Source organism: Gracilinanus agilis, chromosome 2, assembly GCF_016433145.1.
Source record: "Gracilinanus agilis isolate LMUSP501 chromosome 2, AgileGrace, whole genome shotgun sequence".
NCBI classification, from domain to species: domain Eukaryota; kingdom Metazoa; phylum Chordata; class Mammalia; order Didelphimorphia; family Didelphidae; genus Gracilinanus; species Gracilinanus agilis.
Genome location: NC_058131.1, coordinates 246,716,916 through 246,739,027, shown reverse-complemented (window position 1 = coordinate 246,739,027; position 22,112 = coordinate 246,716,916). Strand labels below are relative to the sequence as shown.

The window sequence follows — 22,112 nt, the reverse complement described above, 5'->3', positions numbered from 1 at the left end:
TTCAAGTTCAGCACTATTTTTGTTTTATCATGCTATTTCTGGAGAAGTACTGAGAGATGTATTGTGAACCCAATTATACAGTTGATTGTTTCTCCTTTTGAATGTTTAAATGAGCAATGGGGTGGTATATAAAGTGGGTATTAATAAAGGTAGAATATGCATGCACACATATTCTGCTTTATAATATGAATTCAGAATGTTAAAATTGGAGTTTAGAGATGATCTGGTCTAGAGATTATTAGCCTAGATCTGTGGATTTTAAAAAATAACTTAATGACTGTGTTTCAATATAATTAGCTTGCTTGGTAATTCTATTTGTTTTATGCATTTAAAAGCATTATTCTGATAATAGGTCTAAACTTTTTACCAGATTGTGAAAGGGATTCATGGTAAAAAAAAAGGCCAAGAAGTCCTGATCTAGTCTACATGCCTCATTTTTCAGAAAAGCAGAAGGAAGCAAGTATTTATTAAGTGCCTGCTATGTGTTAGGCATTGTACTAAGTGCTTTCCAGATATTATCTCTTTTGATGTTAACAACAAACTTGGAAGGTAGATGCTATTATTATCTCTCTTTTGCAGTTGAGGAAACTGAGATAGAGAATGCTTAAGTGACTTGCCTAAGGCTCACACAGCTAGTAAGTATCTGAAGGTAGATTTGAATACAAATCTCCCTTATTATAGGCTCAATTCTCTATCTATTGTGCCACTTAGCTGCTTCTGGGAAGAAACGAAGACCCAGAAATAGGAAATAACTTGCACAGTAATAGTGTTTTTGAAGTTTTGGTTAAATTAAAATAAAACTACATTTCAAATGCACCAATGGAGCATGCCATTTGAAGGAATTTTAACACGAATCCTTTTATAAAGCAAAGACTTTAATTAAATCTCTAATTTTTCAAAAAATAATCCAATTTTTTTGGTAAGGCAGCCTTTAAATTGGGGTTATCTATATAGGTGCAAATGCATGAGTATTCTTTCACAGCCACAGAATATTAGAATTGGAAGGAACCATAGAAGCTATTTAGTTCAACCAATATCTGACCAAGCATCTCCTCTATAACATGCCCCCAAAATGGATGATCTTTGCTTGATTATCCCTAGTGAGGGGGAATCCACTACTTTCTAAAGCAGTCCACTGTAAAAATGTAGTTACTGCTTAAAAAAATGGGGTAGTGAACTATGCATCTTTATTTTGACAGTAAATATGCAGAGTGTTGACTCTTGCTAGGAAAATGTTTTTTCCCTAAAAATTGATTCCTCCTCCCTTATTTTAGCTTTATCTTGTAAATAAATAGTGTGATTAAAATAGTCCCAGAAGAATGAATGTGATGAAAGCAATATTTAAAGATGTGCATCAGTACATCCTATGGATGCACATATTTTGTAGAGATACCTGAGAAAGTACTGATCTGAATGAATGAACGAATAAATGAATGAATGAATGAACTTAGTCTATGAAGAGGTGAGTCAATGATTTTGATCATGCCACACATTTCTATTTTGTTTATAGAAGCCAGTCCCTGCTGTGGCAGTGAAGAAGAACAGTCTCCTTGTTTTCTGAATGATGTTATTTGTTTACCTGCCAAACTGCCTCGCATTTTCCCCAGGTCATAGACCAAAGCCCGTCTGGCTGCTCTCATATTATAAGAGTTATGCAGAAAAAAAAAATTGTTCAAAACCCACCCTTTCAAATGAAAGAAATAGGATCTTAAAATCCCAAAATAGTGTTGGAATGGAAAGGTACACATCATGTCTGGCTTCTTTTTCCTCTTGTGGCAAAAGTGACTCAAAGTTCTTGGTATTAATCCAGATAGATCTGTACGGAGTTTGGGGTAATTTGATTGTGAATAGTTTACCTTATATAATACACTAGATAGTGCTTGCTTTTAGGTATCCTGTATTTAATAAATCCTTCTTTTTCCCCTCTCCATTGTGCAGGATTTTGCTTTTTTTTTTTTTTTTTTAACTTTTAGGTAAAGTTAAATGTGTCAAGGGGCCTTCTCTTGTAGTCCTCAGTTCTTATTCTAGAGTACCAGAGACAGCCCTAAGTATTTTTTTAAATTTAATTTAATTTTTTAAACTCTTACCTTCTGTCTTGGAGTCAATACTGTCTATTGGCTCCAAGGCACAAGAGTGATAAGGGTTAGGCAATGGGGGTCAAGTGACTTGCCCAGGATCACACAGCTGGGAAGTGTCTGAGGCCAGATTTGAACCTAGGACCTCCTGTCTCTAGACCTGACTCTCAATTTACTGAGCTACCCAGCTTGCCCTCCCCCGCTTTTTTTAAATTTTAAATTTAAACCCTTACCTTCTGTTTTAGAATCAATATTGAATATTGTTTCCAAGGCAGAGAGTGGTAAGGGCTAGACAATTGAGGTTAAGTGACTTGCTCAGGATCACAAAGCTAGTAAGTGACTAAAGTCATATTTGAACCCAGGACCTCCTGTCTCTCTATCCATTGAGCCACCTGCTGATCTTTATAATTTTGTTGCCTTTACTTTTGATTTTTTGGTGTGTCATTATTCTTTCCATTTACATTATTGTAGTTATGTGTATACTGCTTTATTTCTAATTTTTAGCTATCACAAAAAAAGTGCTGCTATAAATATTTTGGAGTACATAGTGGTTTTCTTTTTATTGATAGCTTCCTTGGGGTCTGTGGTTTAGAGTACAGACATTTAGGCACTTTATTTGTAAAATCCCAAATTACTTCCAAAAATGGTTATACCATTTTACAATTTCACCAATAATATATTAGTATGCCTATCATTCCACAACCCCCACCCAACATTGATTATTGCCATTTTTGTTAATTATTCCATTTTTAGGATATGAGGTGATATTTCGTGGTTCTTTTGATTTACATTTCTCTGATTATTATTAATTTAGAGCATCCTTTATTATAGTTACGGATACGTTGCAATTTTTTGAGACCTGTTTGTTCATTTTTTTTGACCATTGTAGCTATTGAGGAATTATATCAGGGAAATTTGATACAAATTTTTTTCCTATTTGATCACTTCCCTTTTTATTCTGGATGCAATTATTTTGTTTGTGCAGAGATGTTTCAGTGTCAAGTAATCAAAGTTATCTCTTTTATCTTTTGTAATTGACTGTTTCTTGAATGGGTAAGAATAAACCTACTCATACCTTTGAGAAGGTAATGTACTTCTCTTTTGATTTTTAAAATAACATGACATATTATCTTAATTCATTTAGAATATGTTGTGGGATGTAGTATAAAGTATTCATCTTAGCTTAATTTCTTCCAGTCTACTTTCCTGTTTTCCCAACAGTTTTTAAAAGAAAAAAAACCAATTTTTTCTCAAGTTAATTTATGTTTTTTGCTTCATCAAACACTGAGTTGAGTTCTATTGTTTCTAATGTTCTCTTTTATTCCCTTCCATTAATCTCTCTATTTTTTTAAAACCTTTACCTTCCACCTTAGAATCAATACTATGTATTGGTTCCAAGACAGAAGAATGGTAAGGGCTAGGCAATGGAGGTTAAGTGACTTGCCCAGGGTCACACAATTAGGAAGTTTCTGAGGTCAAATTTGAACCCAGGACCTCCCATCTCTGGGCCTGGCTCTCAATCCACTGAGCTACCTAGCTGCCCCCCGATCTCTCTATTTTTAAAAACCAAAATCAGATGATTTTTTTGTGAATCACTATATAATATAGTTTGAGGTCTGAGAAGAAATTCCTTCTTCATCCTTGTTTTTTTCCTTCATTTCTCTTCAAAGTTTAGATATCTCATTTTCCCAAATGAGTTTTGTTTGTATTTTATCAAGTTCTGTAAGATATTTGCTTGGCAATTTGATTGATATAGCATTAATTTTTTTTGATAGTATTGTTACTTTTATCCTATTGAAATAGTATGATCATGACCTCTAGATTTTCCTCCAGTCATTTAAGTTCCTATTTATTTCATTAAGGAGGACTTTATAATTGAATCCATACAAGTTTTTTGTGTGCTTTGATAGGGTAATACTCATGCATTTTGTAGTTCTTTAGAATGGTAGTTCCCTTGCTATTACTTATTCTTGGGTGTTTGTTACTAATATATAGAAATGCTGTTGATTTTTCAGGATTTATTTTATATCATTCAACCCTGAAGTAGTGATTATTTTATTCAGTATCTTTGCTGATTCCCTAGAAATTTCCAAGAAAACTACTATATCCTTAGTAGACAGGAATAGTTTTATTTTCTCTTTACCTCTATGCCTTTGATTTCTCTCTCTTGTCATTGCTATTGCTAGCATTTCCAAAACTATATGAAATACTAGTAGGGAGAATGCTTGTTTTGCTTTCATAATTATTGGCAAATATTCTATATTCAATTAGATATGCATTCATATACATGATTCAGCATATATTGCATATGATTGCTTTTATCTTGAATTTTTATGATTTTGAAAAATGGTCCCCCTATACTTATACTTTATAGAGTTCTTAGTGTAAAGGAGTGGTTACTTTGTCAGAGTCTTTTTCAGCATCTACTGAGATGATCATATGATTTTAGATGTTTTGTTTTTTAATGTGATTAATTATAGTGATTGTTTTTCCACTGTTGAACCATTCTTGCATTTCTAGAATAAATCCCACTTCATCATAAGGAATGCTTTAAATTTTTTGTCAATATTCATTACATGATATTGGCTTTTAATTTTCTTTTTGTCTTTTATCTTTCCCTAGTTTATGTTTCATGAATATATTTGTCTCATACTTTCTAAATTTTCAAAGTATGAGTACTTTTTAAAAGTTTATTGGAATTTTCTTGAGTCCATCAAGATCAGGACTTTCTTTTTTCTTTCAGAGTTCCTTCCGGTAGTTTTTGGCTAGATCTGTTTCCTTTTCCAAGATTAGGCTATTTAAGGTCTTTATCTGGGTCTTCTAATAATTTGAATATTTTATATTTTTGAAGGTATTCTTTATTTTGTGTTCTTAGTTTTGTTAGCTTATAACTATACATAATATATTCTGATTATTCTGTTTGTTATGATTTCATCCTGGTCATTTGCCATATTATTGACATGATTTTCTTTTCTTTTAAATCAAATTAGCTAAGGACTTATTTTTATTAGTCTTTTCAAAGAATCAGATTTTAGACTTTTTATTTATTTTAATCTATTTATCTATTTCCCTTCTTTTAAATAACTCTCTTTCCCCTCTTTTTAATAACTCATCTTTTGTGCTTATTTCAGGTTTATTTCTTTGTTGACTTCATAACTTCAAAAAATTAATATTTAGTTCACTAATCCTTATATTTTTCTATTTTATTATTGTATGTTTGTAAAGGATATAATTTCCCCCCTGAGGACTGCTTTAGGGACATCTCAGAGATTTTGTTATATGACTTCATCATTATAATTTTCTCTTGCATAGGTATTAATTTTTTTCTAATTTGTTCTTTAACTCACTCATTATTTAGTATTTCCTTGTTAAATCTTCATTTGGATCTGTATCTTCTGTTTGTGGCCCATGAACCAATTATTATTTTTTGTATTATTGTCTATAAAGTATGTATGAGCTGTTTCTACAGATATATGTTAAGTGTGTATATGTAATACACACATATATTCACACGTACATCTGTGTGTATATATATACATATATACAAATATATATATAAAAGTTTTATATATCTATATACATAGATACTTTTTTAGGGGGTTATATCTTGGTTCCTTGGTACATGGTCATTTTTTGGTAAAACTTCCTTATAATACTGAGAATTATGTATATTCTTTGCTGTCCCATTTAGAAGACAACAAAAGATTTTTATTCTAATTTTTTCAGAGTTGTATTTAGATCTTTTGTTTATCTTTCTGCTAGATTTACACAAAATTGAGAGATATTGAAATCTGTAGTCACCATTGTGCTACTTTATATATATACTCTTGTAGCTCAGATGATGTTGCTTTTATTGCTTTGAATGCTGAGCTATTTGGAGCATATAAGTTAATTGCTGTTATAAGTTTGTTTTTCATGATTCTTTTCAGCATCCTATGATTTCCTTGTTTATCCATTTTTCTTTCTGTAAAGTTTATTTTTGCTTTGCCTGATAACATGATTGTAACTCCTTATTTTGTGGATTCACATGATGTGTGGTTAAATTTTTTCCATTCCCCCAGTTTTATTTTGTGCATGTCTTTGTTTTTTAAATGTGTTTCTTGTAAGCAACAGCTTATAGGATTTTTTCTTATCCAATTTGTCACAGTTTTTTCATTTTATTGGATTGTTTAATCCATTCACATTTAAAGTTATGAGGGTTAGGTTTATAATTTCCTCCATCTGTCTCTAATATTGACTCCCCCACCCCAAGTTTCATTCTCCCCTTTTCTGTGTTGTGAACACAGCACTGTTTCTTCAGTTGGTTTACGTTAATTTTTTTTTTAAGGTAACCCTGTTCTGAAGGCCCTAGTCCTATTCATTAGTTTTAAAATATTCATTTAATGTCCCTTTCCAAAAAATATTTCTCTCACACTCTTCATTATCCTTCCTCTTTTTCTGTCAACTCTAGAACCTCATTTTCTGATTTATGACTCCTGTGATTATCTGATCTGTCTTTTTTCTCTGTATTTTTCATGTAATCAAGGTTTCCAAGGTATTGCTTCTAGGCTCTCCTCTCTAGGCACTTTCTGCTGTTGTCTTGAAGGACCTGCCCCAAGGATTTCTCATTTCCTTTGAGCCTCACTTACAGAGCAATGCCTATTCTTTCAGGTGTCAGAGAGGACACTGATTAGGCACACCCCCCCTCCCCCCCAATTCCTCCCCTCAGCCACATTTACTAACTATGCAGTCTACCACTGATCTATATACTTCCCTGGTTACTTTTCCCCTCCTCATTCCCCATATGCCCCCCAAACTCTTCCCTGGATTCATACTGTACCACTTTTCTAGGTGACAGGAGTAGATGAGCAGACTTTTCAAGCACCAGATTCCCACACTCAGCATAAAGCCCCCATCTCCTTTTATAGACCATCTCTCTTCACACATAAGAGCATTCATAAGGGAAACTCCTTCCCAGCAAGACCTCTCTACTTGCCCACCATTTAATTCCTTCCCCACCTCTTCCTTACCCACAACCCATAGGCTCTTCTCTTTCTGATAATACAGGGGTCACTTTCTCCTCATTTCTAGTCTTTGATTTAACTGCAGCAGATCACACTTTCTTCTCTCACACCCTTCTTCCTTCCTCCCTCCATTTATGTACCCTTCCATGTTGTAATGTGTCACACAAAAAGTATTGCTTTACCTATAGGAAGAGCGTCACCAGATTTTGTTCATAATGCCCCATGCCCATGTTTTCATTATTACATCCACCAGATTTTTGCCTTTACCCCCCTGACTCCTTATGTAAATTTAGAAAGAATTCTCTTACTGGTTACTCTATTATTGTTGCTCTTCTTGACTGCTGTATTTCAGTTTTTTGGGGCTATAAAAGAAATAATCTCTTCAGTTTTAGTTTTCTGTCTAAACATGTTTCAAATGCCTCTTGATTATTTGAGCATTCATCTTTTTTCATATATGGTTAAGTTCACATTTGCAGAGTAGGTCATCCTGGACTGTATCTTAAACACTCTTACTCTTCAGAACACCTTATTTCATTCCTTCTTATGTTTTCTGGTGAGTGCAGAATAGCTTTGCATTATTCAAATTTCCTTCTTTTTGCATTTGAAGGTCTTTCCCTTGATTACTTGCAGAACTTGTTGTTTTGAATTTAATTGTTAAATTTAATCACTATGTGTCTTGGAGTTTAGCAGTCTTAAGTTTTTTTTCTTTCCTGGAAGTAATGTGTGAATTCTTTCAATTCAAATTTTACTTTTTGAAGTTATGGGCAGTTCTCTTCTATTATTTTCTGTATTATGGCGTAAGGGATTTTGTCTTGTCATTTTTCTTCTGGCAGACTTATGTTGCTTAGATTTTCTCTTGCATCCTGTCTTTGAGATCAATATGTTTTACTTACCTAGTGAATAAATTTTCTTTCAAGTTATTGTTTTTTGTTTTTCTTCTTCTATATTATCCTTTACTTCTGTATATTTGTACTCAATCTATTCTTCTTTCTTTGGTTTCTTTGGTGGTACTTGCCATTACAGAATCCAGATTTTCTATTTGCCCATTATTTTTGCTGTGAAGGCAATAAATGTGCTCTTATATTCTCATTTCTATTTTGAACTACTCAGGAGGAGTGTGTTGTGGTTCTATCTTATCACACATTCCATAGGGTTCTCTGTCTCATCAAGTATTGGATCATTTCCCTTCATTCTGGAATACTTATTCATAGATGCCTGAATTCATTCACTAGATCTTAAAAGTCATATTTCCTTTTGTTGTTATTATTTTCTTTTTTGATTTATCTGTTCATGGTCAAGGTCTTTGAGCTTTCTTCTTCCTTAGATCTTTGGCCATTTCAGTCTTTTCCCCCCTGATTTTCTCCTCTTCACTTTCTGACTGTCCTCTCTGATAGTGCTTTCCTTGGGGGCTTGATCTCAAAGAGTCCTTCCACATTGGGCAATTCACAGTCACCAAGTGACTTTTAAGTGGTCAGAAATGACCCAGGCAGATGCTCTGCTCTTTCATTCCAATTTGGTCGAGTACTGTACACTCTTCCCTGCCTCCTGTCCCCCTAAAAATGCACACATGGCATCCTGTCCTGTTTTGTTCTAGCACTCTGTCTCTCTCTCTTCCTTAGTTCTCTGGTCACATACTGGCAATTCATAGAGCTACTGTATTGGTACTATGGGATTAGCCTGAAACTGGCAATTCAGAATTTAACAGTGCTGTTGCTGCTCTAATACTGGCAGTTTAGAGCTTTGCAGCTCTGGTGCTATAAGGTTGACAGCCCTTGCTTCTAAAGGGCTACTGCATTGCTGGTTGGCTGTTATTGCCTGGACAAACTTCTGTGGCCTAGAGCTAGTGTCTCATTGGCATTTAGAAGAGGCAGTGAGAATATAATGGTGGTGGTGGAGGTTTTGTTTTAAACTTGTATTAGGTCCTTGGGTCTGTTAGTCCAACCTCGTTGTTGTTAAGAGTGGGAGATCTGAGAATGGTGTTGAGTGAACTCTGGGTCAATTAGTAGCCATTGATGGGTTTTTGCTTTTATTTGCTTTAATTAAAATTTTTTTTTAATCTTCTTTTGGATTCTTGGTCATAGAGACAGCTGAAGTTGCTTTATCTTTGGGATATAATTACTGTTTTTGGAGAGTGCTGAGAGGTCATGGAGATCAGCAAAAGTATCTAGTCCTCTATCTTTCTGCTTACATGACCTGGAAATCATCCCTTTACTTTTATATGCTAATACCAACTAATATTTCTTGTCACTCTTTTCTAGTAATCTGGGCTTACAGAAACAGTACTGACCAAGAGTCCTTAGGAATGAGTTCTTAGTCTTAGCTTTGCCTTTAATTTCCTTTCTGAGGTTGAGCAAGACATTTAATCTCTCTGGCAATAAGTTTGCTCCTTTAAAAATGAAAAAGGTTGGATTAGATACTGACATGCTATGATTATGTATCTCTCCCTTGAACAGCACTGGAGAGGAGAAATAATGGAAGAATTGACTTTTTACACCTCTATTTCCCTGTCCTTTATATCTCTGTTAGTTTATAGTTTTATATTTTATAATATACTTTTCACAGTGAGACAAGATCTCATAAATTTCTCCCATTATTAAGTAATAAATTGACAACTATACAGGTTAAATATAGGGTACTGGTTTTATGAAATTAAGCCACAGTTCATGAATTCCAAATTGGCATCTTTTCTTTAATTCATAAGATTGCGGAAGAGACTTTAAAGATCATTTAGTCCAACTTCTTCATTTTATAGTTTAAGAAACGAGACCGAGAAAGTTAAAAGTCATTTGTCCAAGGTCATACAAGTAGTAAGTGAGTGAATGAATCAGGATTCAAATATATGTCATCTGATTTCAGATCCAAACCTTTTCCCACTGTATCTATAATGCTGCTAGAAGACATTGTGGAAAATCTCTTGACTTAGAATCAAGAAACAGGGTTTCACATAACAGCTCAAATGCTTGCTGTGTGGTTATGAAAAATCACTATATTCTCTGTGCATCAGTTTCCTTATCAATTTTAAAAAATTAGCAGACAATACTAGAACATTCTATTTTCCAGAGTATCTGTGCTTTGTAAACCTTAAAGCACTTCGGAGATTTGAGCTTTGGTTTTAATGTTTGTAGCATTCTAGATAGGAATAGTCTCTTTTTCCTCAAGGCACTTAAGTTTGACTTTGTTCAGACTATTACTTTAATTCCTTTTTTATTTTTATTTTTTTTTAAACCAACAGGGTTAAGTGTTCAGATTTGAATTTAGGTTTTTCTGACTCCAAATCTAGCATTCTCTCTATTGTGCTACCTGGTTGCCTTAAGAGGTTTAATCATAAGCTTAAGGAACTAATGATATAGCTTGTCGACATGGAATCTAGAGTCCCCAAACTTGTGGCTTAGTGCGATCTGATGAACACCAACTTTTAGAAATAGCTTGTAGGTTGGAGACCCCAAAGCTTGTGCTTGTTCCCAGGTCCTGCGAGAATCCATCCTGAAGGGAATCTCAGACTAGCAGTTGCAGACTGAATAATGGACGCCAGGGTAAATGATAAATACCCTTTTGTCTTAGGTAGTCTTGCCCATTGTATCAGAGACCCTTCCCAGGAAGACACACCTGGGCAGGAACCATCCTTTAGGATCCATTGTGTAAGCAGTCCCTTCCCTTACACCCTAGCCTCTAGCTATGATTCCTTTCCCCTGCTTGATTGTATCCTGTCAGTATAATGTCAATCATCTCTCCCAGCCCCTGGATCTTCCCAAATGGTATATAAGTTCCCCAATTTCCTTTGTTCTTAGAAGTCATCATCTAGCGAGGTGTCACTCCCAGGGGGATCAGGGAGCAGAGCGAAGCAGTGTTCATTTCTTAGACTCTGCACAAGGCGCAGCTCTGCAAAAGAGGCCAGGTAGCCCTCATCCCCCTTTCCCTTGATTAAAGAGTGATTTTATGACTATTTAATAGTTCTGCGTTTTTTCTAAGTTAACAAATGGAGGCCCCAGCGAGATCCGAAGTCCTGGCGGCCTGTGCTGCCCTGCTAACAAGGACTCCAAGATGTGAGGTACCCACACAGCCCATTTAGGGTTGAGTCAGGAGTCTGCTTAGCGGAGGGGCCAGGCATGTGGCTCTCGGAGCAAAGTGACTCGGTCGTGCATATTTGGGGGCGATCCACTCTTTAATTAAGGGGGTTTTAGGCGACAGTCCATGGACCCACAGAGAGTTGCAGAACCAGAACCAGCCCAGGGGGTGTCTGGAAAAATGGGAGACAGTAAATCTGTGGACCCAGGAGGTGGAAATAATATTGGTTCACTAAATCTTATGGTTGGAAAGGACTTTGGAGGTCACCTAGTATCATTTTTACCTGACCATGAATGCCTTCTGCAACATTCTCCACAAGTGTTTGCCCAGCCTCCACCTTAACACCTCCAATGACAGGGAAATTACCTACCAAGACCTTTTAGGGGACAGTTTAAATAGTATGGGAGTTTCTCTTTATTTCAAGCTAAAAGTTGCTTTTATAGAATTTCCATTTGTTTGTCCTTTTTATGCCCTCTGAGGCCAAGCAGAACAAGTCTAATCCTTCTTTCACTTGCCAGTCTTTTAGATATGTTAAGATAATGATAATCTCCCACCCTGTATCTTCTTTTCCTTTGCTAAACACTTCCAATTCTTTCAATTGATCTTCAGATGATATGATCTTCTCATCATCCTTGTCACTTTCCTTTAGAAGTGCTCTCTAGCTTGGGGACAGTGTGGTACAGTGGATTGAGAGCCAGGCCTGGAGAGATGGGAGGTCCTGGGTTCAAATTTGGCCTCAGACAATTCTTAGCTGTGTGACCCCGGGCAAGTCACTTAATCCCCATTGCTTAGCCCTTACCTGCAATTCTGCCTTGGAACCAATATACAATATTCTTTCTAAGAGAGAAGGTAAGGGTTAAAAAAATGTTCTAGCATGTCAATGGCCTTTCTAAAATATGGTACCCAGAACTGAATACAGTACTGTAGTATGACCTGACTGGGGCAGTATAGAACAAGACTGCTACCCCTAGTTGTCTACATTTTAAACTAATGTTAACTTAGAAAAAAACACAGAACTATTAGTCATAACCACTTTTTAATCAAGAGAAAGGGGGAACAGGGCTGATTAGGCCTCTTATGCAGAGTTGCACCTTATGCAGAGCCCGAGGATTGAACTCTGCTTCGTTCTGTTCCCTGACCCCTTGGGAGTGACACCTCGCTAGATGACAACTCCAAGGAACAAAGGAAATTGGGGAACTTATATATTATTTGGGAAGATCCAGGGGCTGGGAAAGATGATGGACATTATATTGGTAAGGATGGGATTTACAATCAAGCTTGGGAAAGGAATCCTAGCCAGAGGTGTAAGGGAAGGGGCTGCTTAGACAATGGATACTAAAGGATAGTCCCTGCTCTGGTGTGTCTTCCTGGGAAGGGTCTTTGATACCAAGGGGAAGACTACCTAAGACAAAAAGGTATTTAGCATTTACCCTGGGGTCCATTATTCTGTCTGCTACTGCTAGTCTAGGATTCCCTTCAGGGTGAATTCTCATGGGACCTGGGAACAAGCACGAGCTTTGGGGGTCTCTAGCCTACAATCTATTTCTAAACTTGGGGTTCATCAGATCTCACTAAACCACAAGTTTGGGGTCTCTAGATTCCACGTCGACATTAACATAATCTATAATGCATTAGGTTTTTTGACTGCTATGCTTTTAACCCATTAAATCCACTAAGATTCTCTGGTCATTGGTCATATAAACTCTCTCCTAATAATAGCTAATATTTATACAGTGCTTTAAGGTTTATAAAACACTTCCTATATATAATCTCATGTGTTCCTTGCAATACCACTGTGAGACATGCACTATTATGATTACCATTTTGCTGCTGAGGAAATTGAGCCTGAGGTAGGTTAAGTAGTTTACCTAGGGTCACCCAGTAGGTGTCTTAAGCAAGATTTGAACTCAAATCCTATATCCTCTGGTCCAGTGGCCCATCATTTATGCCATCTAGCCACATCTCTACCATTCCTTTCCTTTAAATGACTGATTTTTTGAACCACAAACTTGTCATTGCCATTCTCAGTAATTGTGATTCTCCAATAAAGTGCTTTCTAAGGTGCAGAGTTCATTGATTAATTTTGAGTGTTCACTGTGCCTTTACCTGTATTTTTGCTTTTTTTCTCTAGCTCTACAGGTTAAACAGAGCTATATTATTCATGAAAACACCTTTTTCCCCTTCTACTCTGGAGCCCTTAGTAATGTTGAGCAGACTTTAGCTTCCAGTAGCTCTTAGAAGAATTAACAACTATTTATAAAAAGTGACCCAGGCTTGGGTGAAAGTGAAGATACCAAGAACACTTTTCTCCTGAAATAAGGCCTTTTGTCAAAAGGTAGTCTGTTGGGGAAGCTTGGCTATTTTAAATCAGTAATTCAGAATTCACTTAAAATTTGACTTTTTAATTCCTTGATCCAAGAGCTTGTTTGTTGAGTATGAATATCAGTATTTAACAGTGGATCAGAAGTTTGAGGTTTTGGCTAAGGATAGGGGTAATTCTAGCCTTTCATATGAATGTGGAGGGAACCTAATGTATCTGGTCTCTGTCTAAGAGGATGGGGGGGTGTGTATGAATTAATCAGTTTCTCTCTACAAAGATACTCCCTGATGAATGAGGGAAAGGAGGTGTGTGTGTGTGGGATGCTGAATTTGGCCCTGAATTTGATTACCCTAATGTTCTCTTCTCAGATCTCTGGGAGCTGTTTTCTATGGCTTCCTTAAGTTTCAAATGTGGATATGGTAATTGAAAACAAATTTAGCATGTTTCAGGCCATAGAATCTCTCTTCGTTTGCTTGCTAGCTATGCGGTAGATATGTCTGTTTTTAATTTCCAGTGATGTGAGAAATATAGAATGACTTGATTCTTAATTTAGAATGGGGAGAGAGAGAGGGAGAGAGAGGGAGAGAGAGAGAAAGAGAGAGAGAGAGAGAGAGAGAGAGAGAGAGAGAGAGAGAGAAAGGAGGGAAGATAATGACTAAGTTTTATGCCTAGGTTTCCATTTTGTGATTCACAAAGTGCCTTAAAAAACTGTATCAATGAGACACTCATGTGCCTCGATAATAACAAAAATATGCCTGAATGCAGAATTGTCCAACCCATGGAAATCTAAGGTGCTTAATCAAGCAAGAATCTGGGAACATTTTTTATGGGCATCTTGGAAATGTGGTCACCTCAGCATGGAACAAGGCTGCTGAGTAAAAAGGGCACAGCCACAGGAGAGACCCAACCATTTAGAACAGGAAGTCTGAGAATACTTTATACAATTGAAACTGCAGGGGGAATTCAGGGAGGGAGACTGTAATTATCTAAATTGAAAGGGGGCCAAAGTATCTGGGGGAACAGCTCTTTGTCATGGAGAAGGACACTGTGATTCTGAATAAAGGCAACCACTCCAAACTGAAGAGTTTAGATCTCACCAGGAAGTCAGCTCGTGACATCTTTGAACTATTCGGGAGAAATGCTTTCTTTTAGTACATAGACCAAACCCTGAACTACATTGCATGATACCATTGTTGAATGCCTAGTCATCTGTTGATGGCAACATGCCTTTGTTGTTTGATGTTGAGGATATAGTGGGTGGTAATTGAGACTTCTCCATTTTTGTCTTTCCTGCTGGAGGATAGGTGGAGAAGTTTTATGTGCATGGGTACCTTTTTTTCCCCATTTGAAAAGGCCTCAAGACTCTCAGAGAAAAGGAAATTTCCATTTTTAATATCTTTATTTGAAAAATAGGATTGCTTTTTAAAAAACACATTTTATTAGATAATTGCTAAGACTGCTTTCCTATCAAAATGATACCTTGCAGTGTGGAATATGGGACCTTGGGATACATGCAGAAGGCAGGATTCAGAGCCAAAAGGGACCTTAGAGATCATCCTTTCTTTATTTTATAGATGAAGAACCTGAGGACCAGGAAGATTAAGCAAATCTATCAAAGATCACACAACTAGGAGCTGAAAGTGCTAGGATACGGCCTAGAGTTCTCCAATACTAAATTTAGTGCTTTTATGCAATCATTTAATGAGGATTTATTTAGTACTTCCTCTGTGCCAGGTACTACACTAGGTGCTGGGGAATACAAAAACCAGGAATGAAACAATCCCTGCTACCAAGCTGCTCATCAAGGCGCAACCTTTTTGGAGTTTTTCAAAATGTAGATGGGTAGATGGACCTGTTCAGATAGTGCTATTCTTTTGACAAGGTGCCCTTAAGATCGATGAACTCTACAACAGTGAGCTTTATTAGAGTGATGACTGTCCACTTTCTATCTGTGTGGTTAACCAGTGAAAGTGACTTATACCCATCCTCCCAGGGTAAAAGTCACTGAAAAACTTAAGCTCTTGACCTCAAGCAGTCCGGGGATGCACAAACTAAGCAGTAGTGGTGCTTGTAGAGACTAATATGACGCATGTTGACACAAGTGGCCTGTAGGGAATGATGGATATTTGTGCATGAACCCATCATAATTCAACAATAGTGCTTTGCTTTACAAAATATTTTCCTAATAATAGACTCTAAGGCAGGACAGTACAAATATTAGAATTCTCATTTTGTAGATGAGAACTTGAGACTAAGAATTGTAAAATGACTTGTTTAAGGTTACACAGATGACAGGTGTTCGAGGCAGCATTTAAGCTAGGTCTTCTAAGCCTAAATATAGCATATATTCTTTTCATTACATGACATTGCCATCTATCAAAATTCGACCAATGAAAGGTGTTATGTTATCATTCTTTGTTTTGAGTACAGTTAAATTTTCACTGGGTTATTGTGTTAGGATCTAATTCAATGCCTCTCCAGTTAATACTTATTTAATTGGTCTCTGTGTCTTTGTTAAAACATATATACCAGAGACATTGTGGTCCCCATTATATTTCTTGGTTTGTGTTTTAAAATGAACTCTATGCCACTTTTTACTTTAAAAATTAAATGCAAATTTTAGGAGCCATGCATATTTGCCAAATGAACAAACAACAACAGCAAATATCCTCCCTTCTCAGTATATAGAAATTCTAATTTTGGTATGAAATATCTGTAGGCCTGTTGCATCTGTGCAGTGTTACATTTGGAAATGGATCTACTTCCTAGTGTCCCAAACTGTGTAAAATGGTTTCTAGTATTGGGGTGTGTGTGTGTGTGTGTGTGTGTGTGTGTGTGTGTGTGTGTGTTTAGGGGAGTGGCAGGAAGTTCATTGAAGTACAGTTTGATTTTTGTAAAATTAAAAACTTTTTACAGCTAATTGCCTCTTTGAACTTCAATCTTTCAAAGACATAAACAGTTCCATATTTCTGATTTTCTGAAATTTTCATAAAGAATATCAAGCTAACAGTTATATATTGCTCTAAATTTTGCAAAGCATTTGATATTCAATTATTTCATCTGTATCTTGCCTATATCCCTGTAAGACAAGTATTGAGGTAATATTATCCATATTTTATAGAGGAGAAAACTGAAGCTGAGAGAAGAGAGTTAATAGTTGGTGACATAGCTAGTAGGTACAGAAGGAAGATTTGGTCCTGATAAAATGGACTTGCCTCTTTCTTCCCTCATACTTTTTAGAGTTCTTTGCTTGTGCTTCTTTTCTGTTTTTTCTCATGTAGAATCTCCTGTTTATTTGTATATTCGACCTTCACTTAAGTTCTCATCCAATGCTTTGTTGAGACTTGGAGACAACCCTGGCTTCTTAAAATCTTATAACAGACTTCTCTCCTGACCCACAGAAAAGACCAGGGAAACATTGGTCTTTCAAGGGAACAGACATCTTCTGAGTGCTACTTTTTGCAATGTACTCTTCTAGCAACTAGGGAAATACAGAAAATGAAGTGGACGTAGGCCCAACTCTTAAGGAGCTTGTAGTCTAATGGGGATGAGATTGGGGGATAAGAAGAAAGGACAAGTATGCAGGTAACTATAGCATAAGAAAAAATGTGATCTATATAATCAAGTGATCCAGGCTACTTCCCAGGCTCTTGAATCAATTTTGAAGATTTAATATATCCCTTTTTAAGTTTTGGAGAACCAGCTAAATGTCTAACCTTATTATGATATTTAACTTCTAAAGAGTTCCTTGGCCCCTTTTAAAATGAATGAATTCACAGATCATTTCCTATGTTAGTGGAGAAGACAGGTTGAGGGGAGAGAACAAGGAAATAATATCTTTAGGCTGAATAATGAAGACTTCTTTTTCAACCTTTTCTTTTTGATCATTATATCCAGAGTACCTTAAATGACTATGGGCTTTTTACCTGAGTGGTTCTGTTGTGCAACTCCCTTAATGGCTTTTTAGAACTCTGGAAGGATTCTGGAACTGGCTTGGTACGTGCTTTTAAGTAGCTTTCTTGGTCAATAATTAGCTGTAGACAAAGAACCCTGGTCATGTAGGTAATACCAGAGCATATAGTTAAGGCTTTAAAAGTTAAATTGGAGAGGCAGCATGCTATAGTAGGAAAATCCCTAGTATGAGAGTCAGGAGATTTAAAATTTAGTCCCACCTTTGTCACTAACTGGTCATGTGGCTTTGGTCAAGTCCTTCCTATAGCCATAGTTTTCTCATCTATCCATTAGGGTGGTTGGATGAGAGGTCCTTACAGATCCTTTCCAGTTATAACATTCTAAGTTTATGAAGTATTTGCAATGTCATATACTGTGCATTTTGCTTTACTAATACATGAGATAGCTTCCTAGTAATATTGCTTATTTTTCCTCATTTAATCTTGGACCTTTCCATTTACTCAGTGGGACTGATTTAATTTTTGATTTGCCTCTTCTTCTGGAGATTAAGTCATTTTGGGGGGAAAAATCTTGTGCCAAGGCTAATTAGTTGGCCATACTCACCCAGGATGCTGCTTAGACTACAAGAAGAGATTCACTGCATGGCAAACTGTACAATGGAAGCTTTCTGAGGGCAGTTACTGTTTCATTTTTGTCTTCCAATTCTCAGTACCTCCTTTTGGGTTGGAGCAGATAATCGCTCTGGGTCCTATTTTCACCATCTACAAAACAGAAGCAGAATACTGCACTTGACTATTAAAAGTTTCTCCTAGTTTTAAATTCATGATCCTATATTATTTAATAGAACAGAGTTAGTTTCTTGTTAGGGGTTTGCATCTCTACCATTTAATACATTAACTGGCAATTAGGTATCAGTCAATAATTGCCTTTTTGAATTGTAAGTACCCAGTATAGGATGTTATACATATTAGGTGCCTAATTTTTTTTAATTGAATAAATTAAAATTATTGAAACAATGTATTTCACTCAACAAGAAAGAGCAACGTTGTCTCACAGGGGTTCACAGAAAGATCTCTCTTATGAGTAGTAAGGGATAGGCAATGGAGGGTTAAGCGACTTGCCCAGGATCACACAACTAGGAAGTGTCTGAAACCAGATTTGAACCCAGGACCTCCTGTCTCTGGGCCTGGCTCTCAATCCACTGAGCCACCAAGCTGCCCCTGATCTCTCTTATTCTTAAAATTTTCTCTTCACTGTTTTTTTTAAGGAACTTGTGTATATTTTCCAAAGCCTTCATCACCTCTGTGGAACCACATCAACCTTACCTTACTTTGACCCACTATAACACAGGCAAAAAGCCTACCAACTATATGGCCATCTCTTATGATCAGAGATTACCAAGTCTCAGCCCATCCCCATGTGTCCCAACTTCCTTAAGCACATTGTACTATTGAGCATTAGATGATAAAGCTTCAAATACTGGGAGAAAGAGAGAATAGAATTATGTCATCAGAATTTATTCTCCTGCATACATCATTCCTTTGCTTTTAGCATCATCTAAAAATTCTGGGAGCTAGGACAAAGAAGAAATTTGCTTCTTTTGGATCCCAACGTAAAACAAAGAAACAAACTTTACTACAAAACTAAATTTTACCTGTCTGCATATTCCAAATGATGTGCTGCAGATAGAATGTATACATATCTATCTTAGATTTTTATCTTCATTTTGCACTACCGTGGGAGTGTATTGGGCACTTGTGCACATGTGGTAGGTACTAGGGGGTGGTTTTTGATTTTGATTTTGAAAGGTTATTACCTGACTTTAGTTCATTTCTTGTCTGCCTCTTCATTGTGTTTTTTTAAGATGGACCCACAAAGGACATATTTTTGCAGAATATATGTATGCTATAGAATATGTAAACATTCATATTTGTTCACATTCAGAGGACTGAACTATAAATGCTTATGAATATTATTCATGTGTGTATATATTATATATAAACCTATATTTGTTTATGGGAAATTGGTTCAATTAAGTACCATTTATTGTTACAGGATTAGGAAATTTCAGAACTGGACAAGCTATATCTAGCCTATTCCCCTCATTTTATGGACAAATGGCCTGCCCAGGGACATGGAGCTGGTCTCCTTACAGAGCCAGGAATAGAAAAGAACCCAACGCTTTGACCTCTGGGCCCATACTTTTTTACACTCTCCCCAACCCCCTTGTTAGCTCTCCAATTTGATTGTCTTTTAGGGAGGAGGGCTGCTTATGTCCTGTCTCTATGGTGCTATAATGTTGGTTTTAATTTTTTAATAGCTTCATGGTTACATGGAAAACAAACCCTTGGGCCTTCAGATCTTCATTGGGACAGCAGATGAAAGGATACTTAAGCCACATGCTTTCTATCAAGTCCACCGGATCACGGGGAAAACAGTCACTACAACCAGCTATGAAAAAATCGTGGGCAACACCAAAGTATTGGAAATCCCACTGGAACCAAAAAACAACATGAAAGCAACGTAAGGTCTCAGGAACAATGAATCATATTAATGATGTGAGAGGGATTTGATTTTTTCTCTACTAGATTGGAAGCTCCTTGGAGGCATGATCTGCATTTGGTTTCAGGAATTTGAAGGATGGCCATGTGGACTAGGGATTAAATTTGGGAGGTCAATGGAAAGTCTAGACTCAGAAGACTTTTGTTCAGATTCCATCTCTGGCACTTAATGACTATGACTTTGGACATATTACTGAGTTTTACTTTCTTCATCTATAAAATGAGGGGAGTGGAACTAGATAACCTGAGAGTTGCCTTACAGCTTGAGATCTATGATTCTAAGATTATTCTTCTTAGACCTAGAGGATATGATGAAGAGCAATAAATAGAAATTGTAGAGAGGAATTTTGGGGGGTTCAGTACAGGGGGAAAGAACTTTCTAAAAACCAGAGCTTTTCCTAAGGTAGGTTGGGTCCAAACCCATTAAGTGCCTAAGCACCTGAGCTGCTTGTCACTAGAGGCCTTCAGATGGAGTCTGTAGGACCACTTTTTAGGATGTTCAAGAGAGAATGGACTTAAATTTCAGAATGGACTAGGCAACCTCTGAAGACCTTTTTGATTCTTAAACTATTTTTCTGAAATCTTTGCATCTTTGCCAATAGCTTGCACAGCATTCTGCATAGAGTAGGTGATTATAACAGTTGCATTAAGTCAAAACAGTTTGCTTAAAGGGTACAAGCTATAAAGTGAAGAATTTACTCTATATCAATTTTTCTAGTCCTACCAGGAAATTTCAGACTTTAAGGTTTGAGTAATAAATTTTGGAAGAAAAATTTCTTATAGGAGTACTTTCCCTATCATTATTTTATTTAATTGCTTTATGATTTTTATGCTGGTATAAATTCAGGGCTGAAACTCATGGCTGCCTAGGAATTTCTCTCTATGGCGTGCTTGTAGAACCATTTCGATTAAGTCATAAGAACTGTTTTAACCCTGACTGATAAGATAGGGAATGGTTACAAATGGTGTTCTAAACCCCATGGTTTGTCTTTATCAGCATCGACTGTGCTGGGATCCTGAAGCTTAGGAACGCAGATATTGAGTTGCGGAAAGGAGAGACAGACATCGGGAGAAAGAACACGCGGGTGCGCCTAGTTTTCCGTGTGCATATCCCAGAATCCAGTGGGAGAATTGTCTCTCTGCAAGCTGCGTCCAATCCCATTGAGTGCTGTAAGTATCTTGTTTGTTACATTTCTAAACACTTGATACACATTGATCTTTATGTCATGATCTGAATTGAATGCTGTCATTTTTGTATCATTCTCTAATTCTTCTAGTAATCTTTTAAAGTCAAAGTATATCTGCCCTGCTCCACTGAATTAAGAGCTATGTCTTATCTTATCTGGCCACACACATACTGTATAAAGTAAAACAAACAAACAAACAAAACAGGTTAAATTTGTTCAAGTACCCATTGGTTTGAAAATAGTTCAAGTGATTTGATAAATATAGCTAAGTCATTCTCAGAATGAGCAGTGCTTTGAATTGATTGTGTAGTGGAAAGAACACTGGACTGAAGTTCAAGAACCCTGAATTTTAGTTCTGATTTCCTCTCATACTAGCTATGTAAACTTAGGCAAGTAATTTCATTTTTTGCTGGGCCTTAGATTTCCCATCTGTAAAATGAGATATATGAAGGGGATAGCTTTTAATGTTCTGTCCAGTTCTGACATTCTATGAGTTGGTGGTTGGTGTGTATACACCTAGTCCTAACATATCTTAAAGGCTGTTTTGCTAGCCATTACTCATAGGCCAAGAGGAATGAACATAGTAGGAAAAGAGAAAGAGAGATACCATTTATCAGGAAAACAAATCAAACACTGATGAAGGATTGGAATTAGGTAGTAGCATGAACCACTGGGTTCTGTGAGGTCATAGGACCACTTTCAAAGGTACTCTTTAGGAAGAGGAAAGAGGGAGTCCAGTTTATATTCCTTTGGTATGTGTATGTGCTGGATGAAGAATGGAGAAAGCAAGTGGAATGGATGATGATTTCATATTCTCTTCCATCTTTGCATTTTCTGCAGTCCATTAAAATGGAACCTAATGGGTTCTTTGGAAAACTTTCAAAGAATCTTTTTTGTGATATTTTACTCTTTATGAGTTTTTTTCAGTAGTGTAGCTAGAGGTCCTAGAGATTGAAGGGCAGAGAATGAGGGAAAGCAAGTACTGATAA

General features: G+C 36.5%; 1 protein-coding gene across 1 annotated transcript in view; it reads left to right on the top strand.

The window, feature by feature from the left end:
* NFATC2 (nuclear factor of activated T cells 2) overlaps nucleotides 1–22,112 on the top strand; it is a 160,782-nt gene that overhangs the window by 34,500 nt on the left and 104,170 nt on the right. The window contains exons 3-4 of the mRNA XM_044663831.1: nucleotides 19,696–19,898; nucleotides 20,934–21,106. Of these exons, the coding sequence (XP_044519766.1) occupies nucleotides 19,696–19,898; nucleotides 20,934–21,106 (376 nt within the window). The remainder of the gene's footprint in view (nucleotides 1–19,695; nucleotides 19,899–20,933; nucleotides 21,107–22,112) is intronic.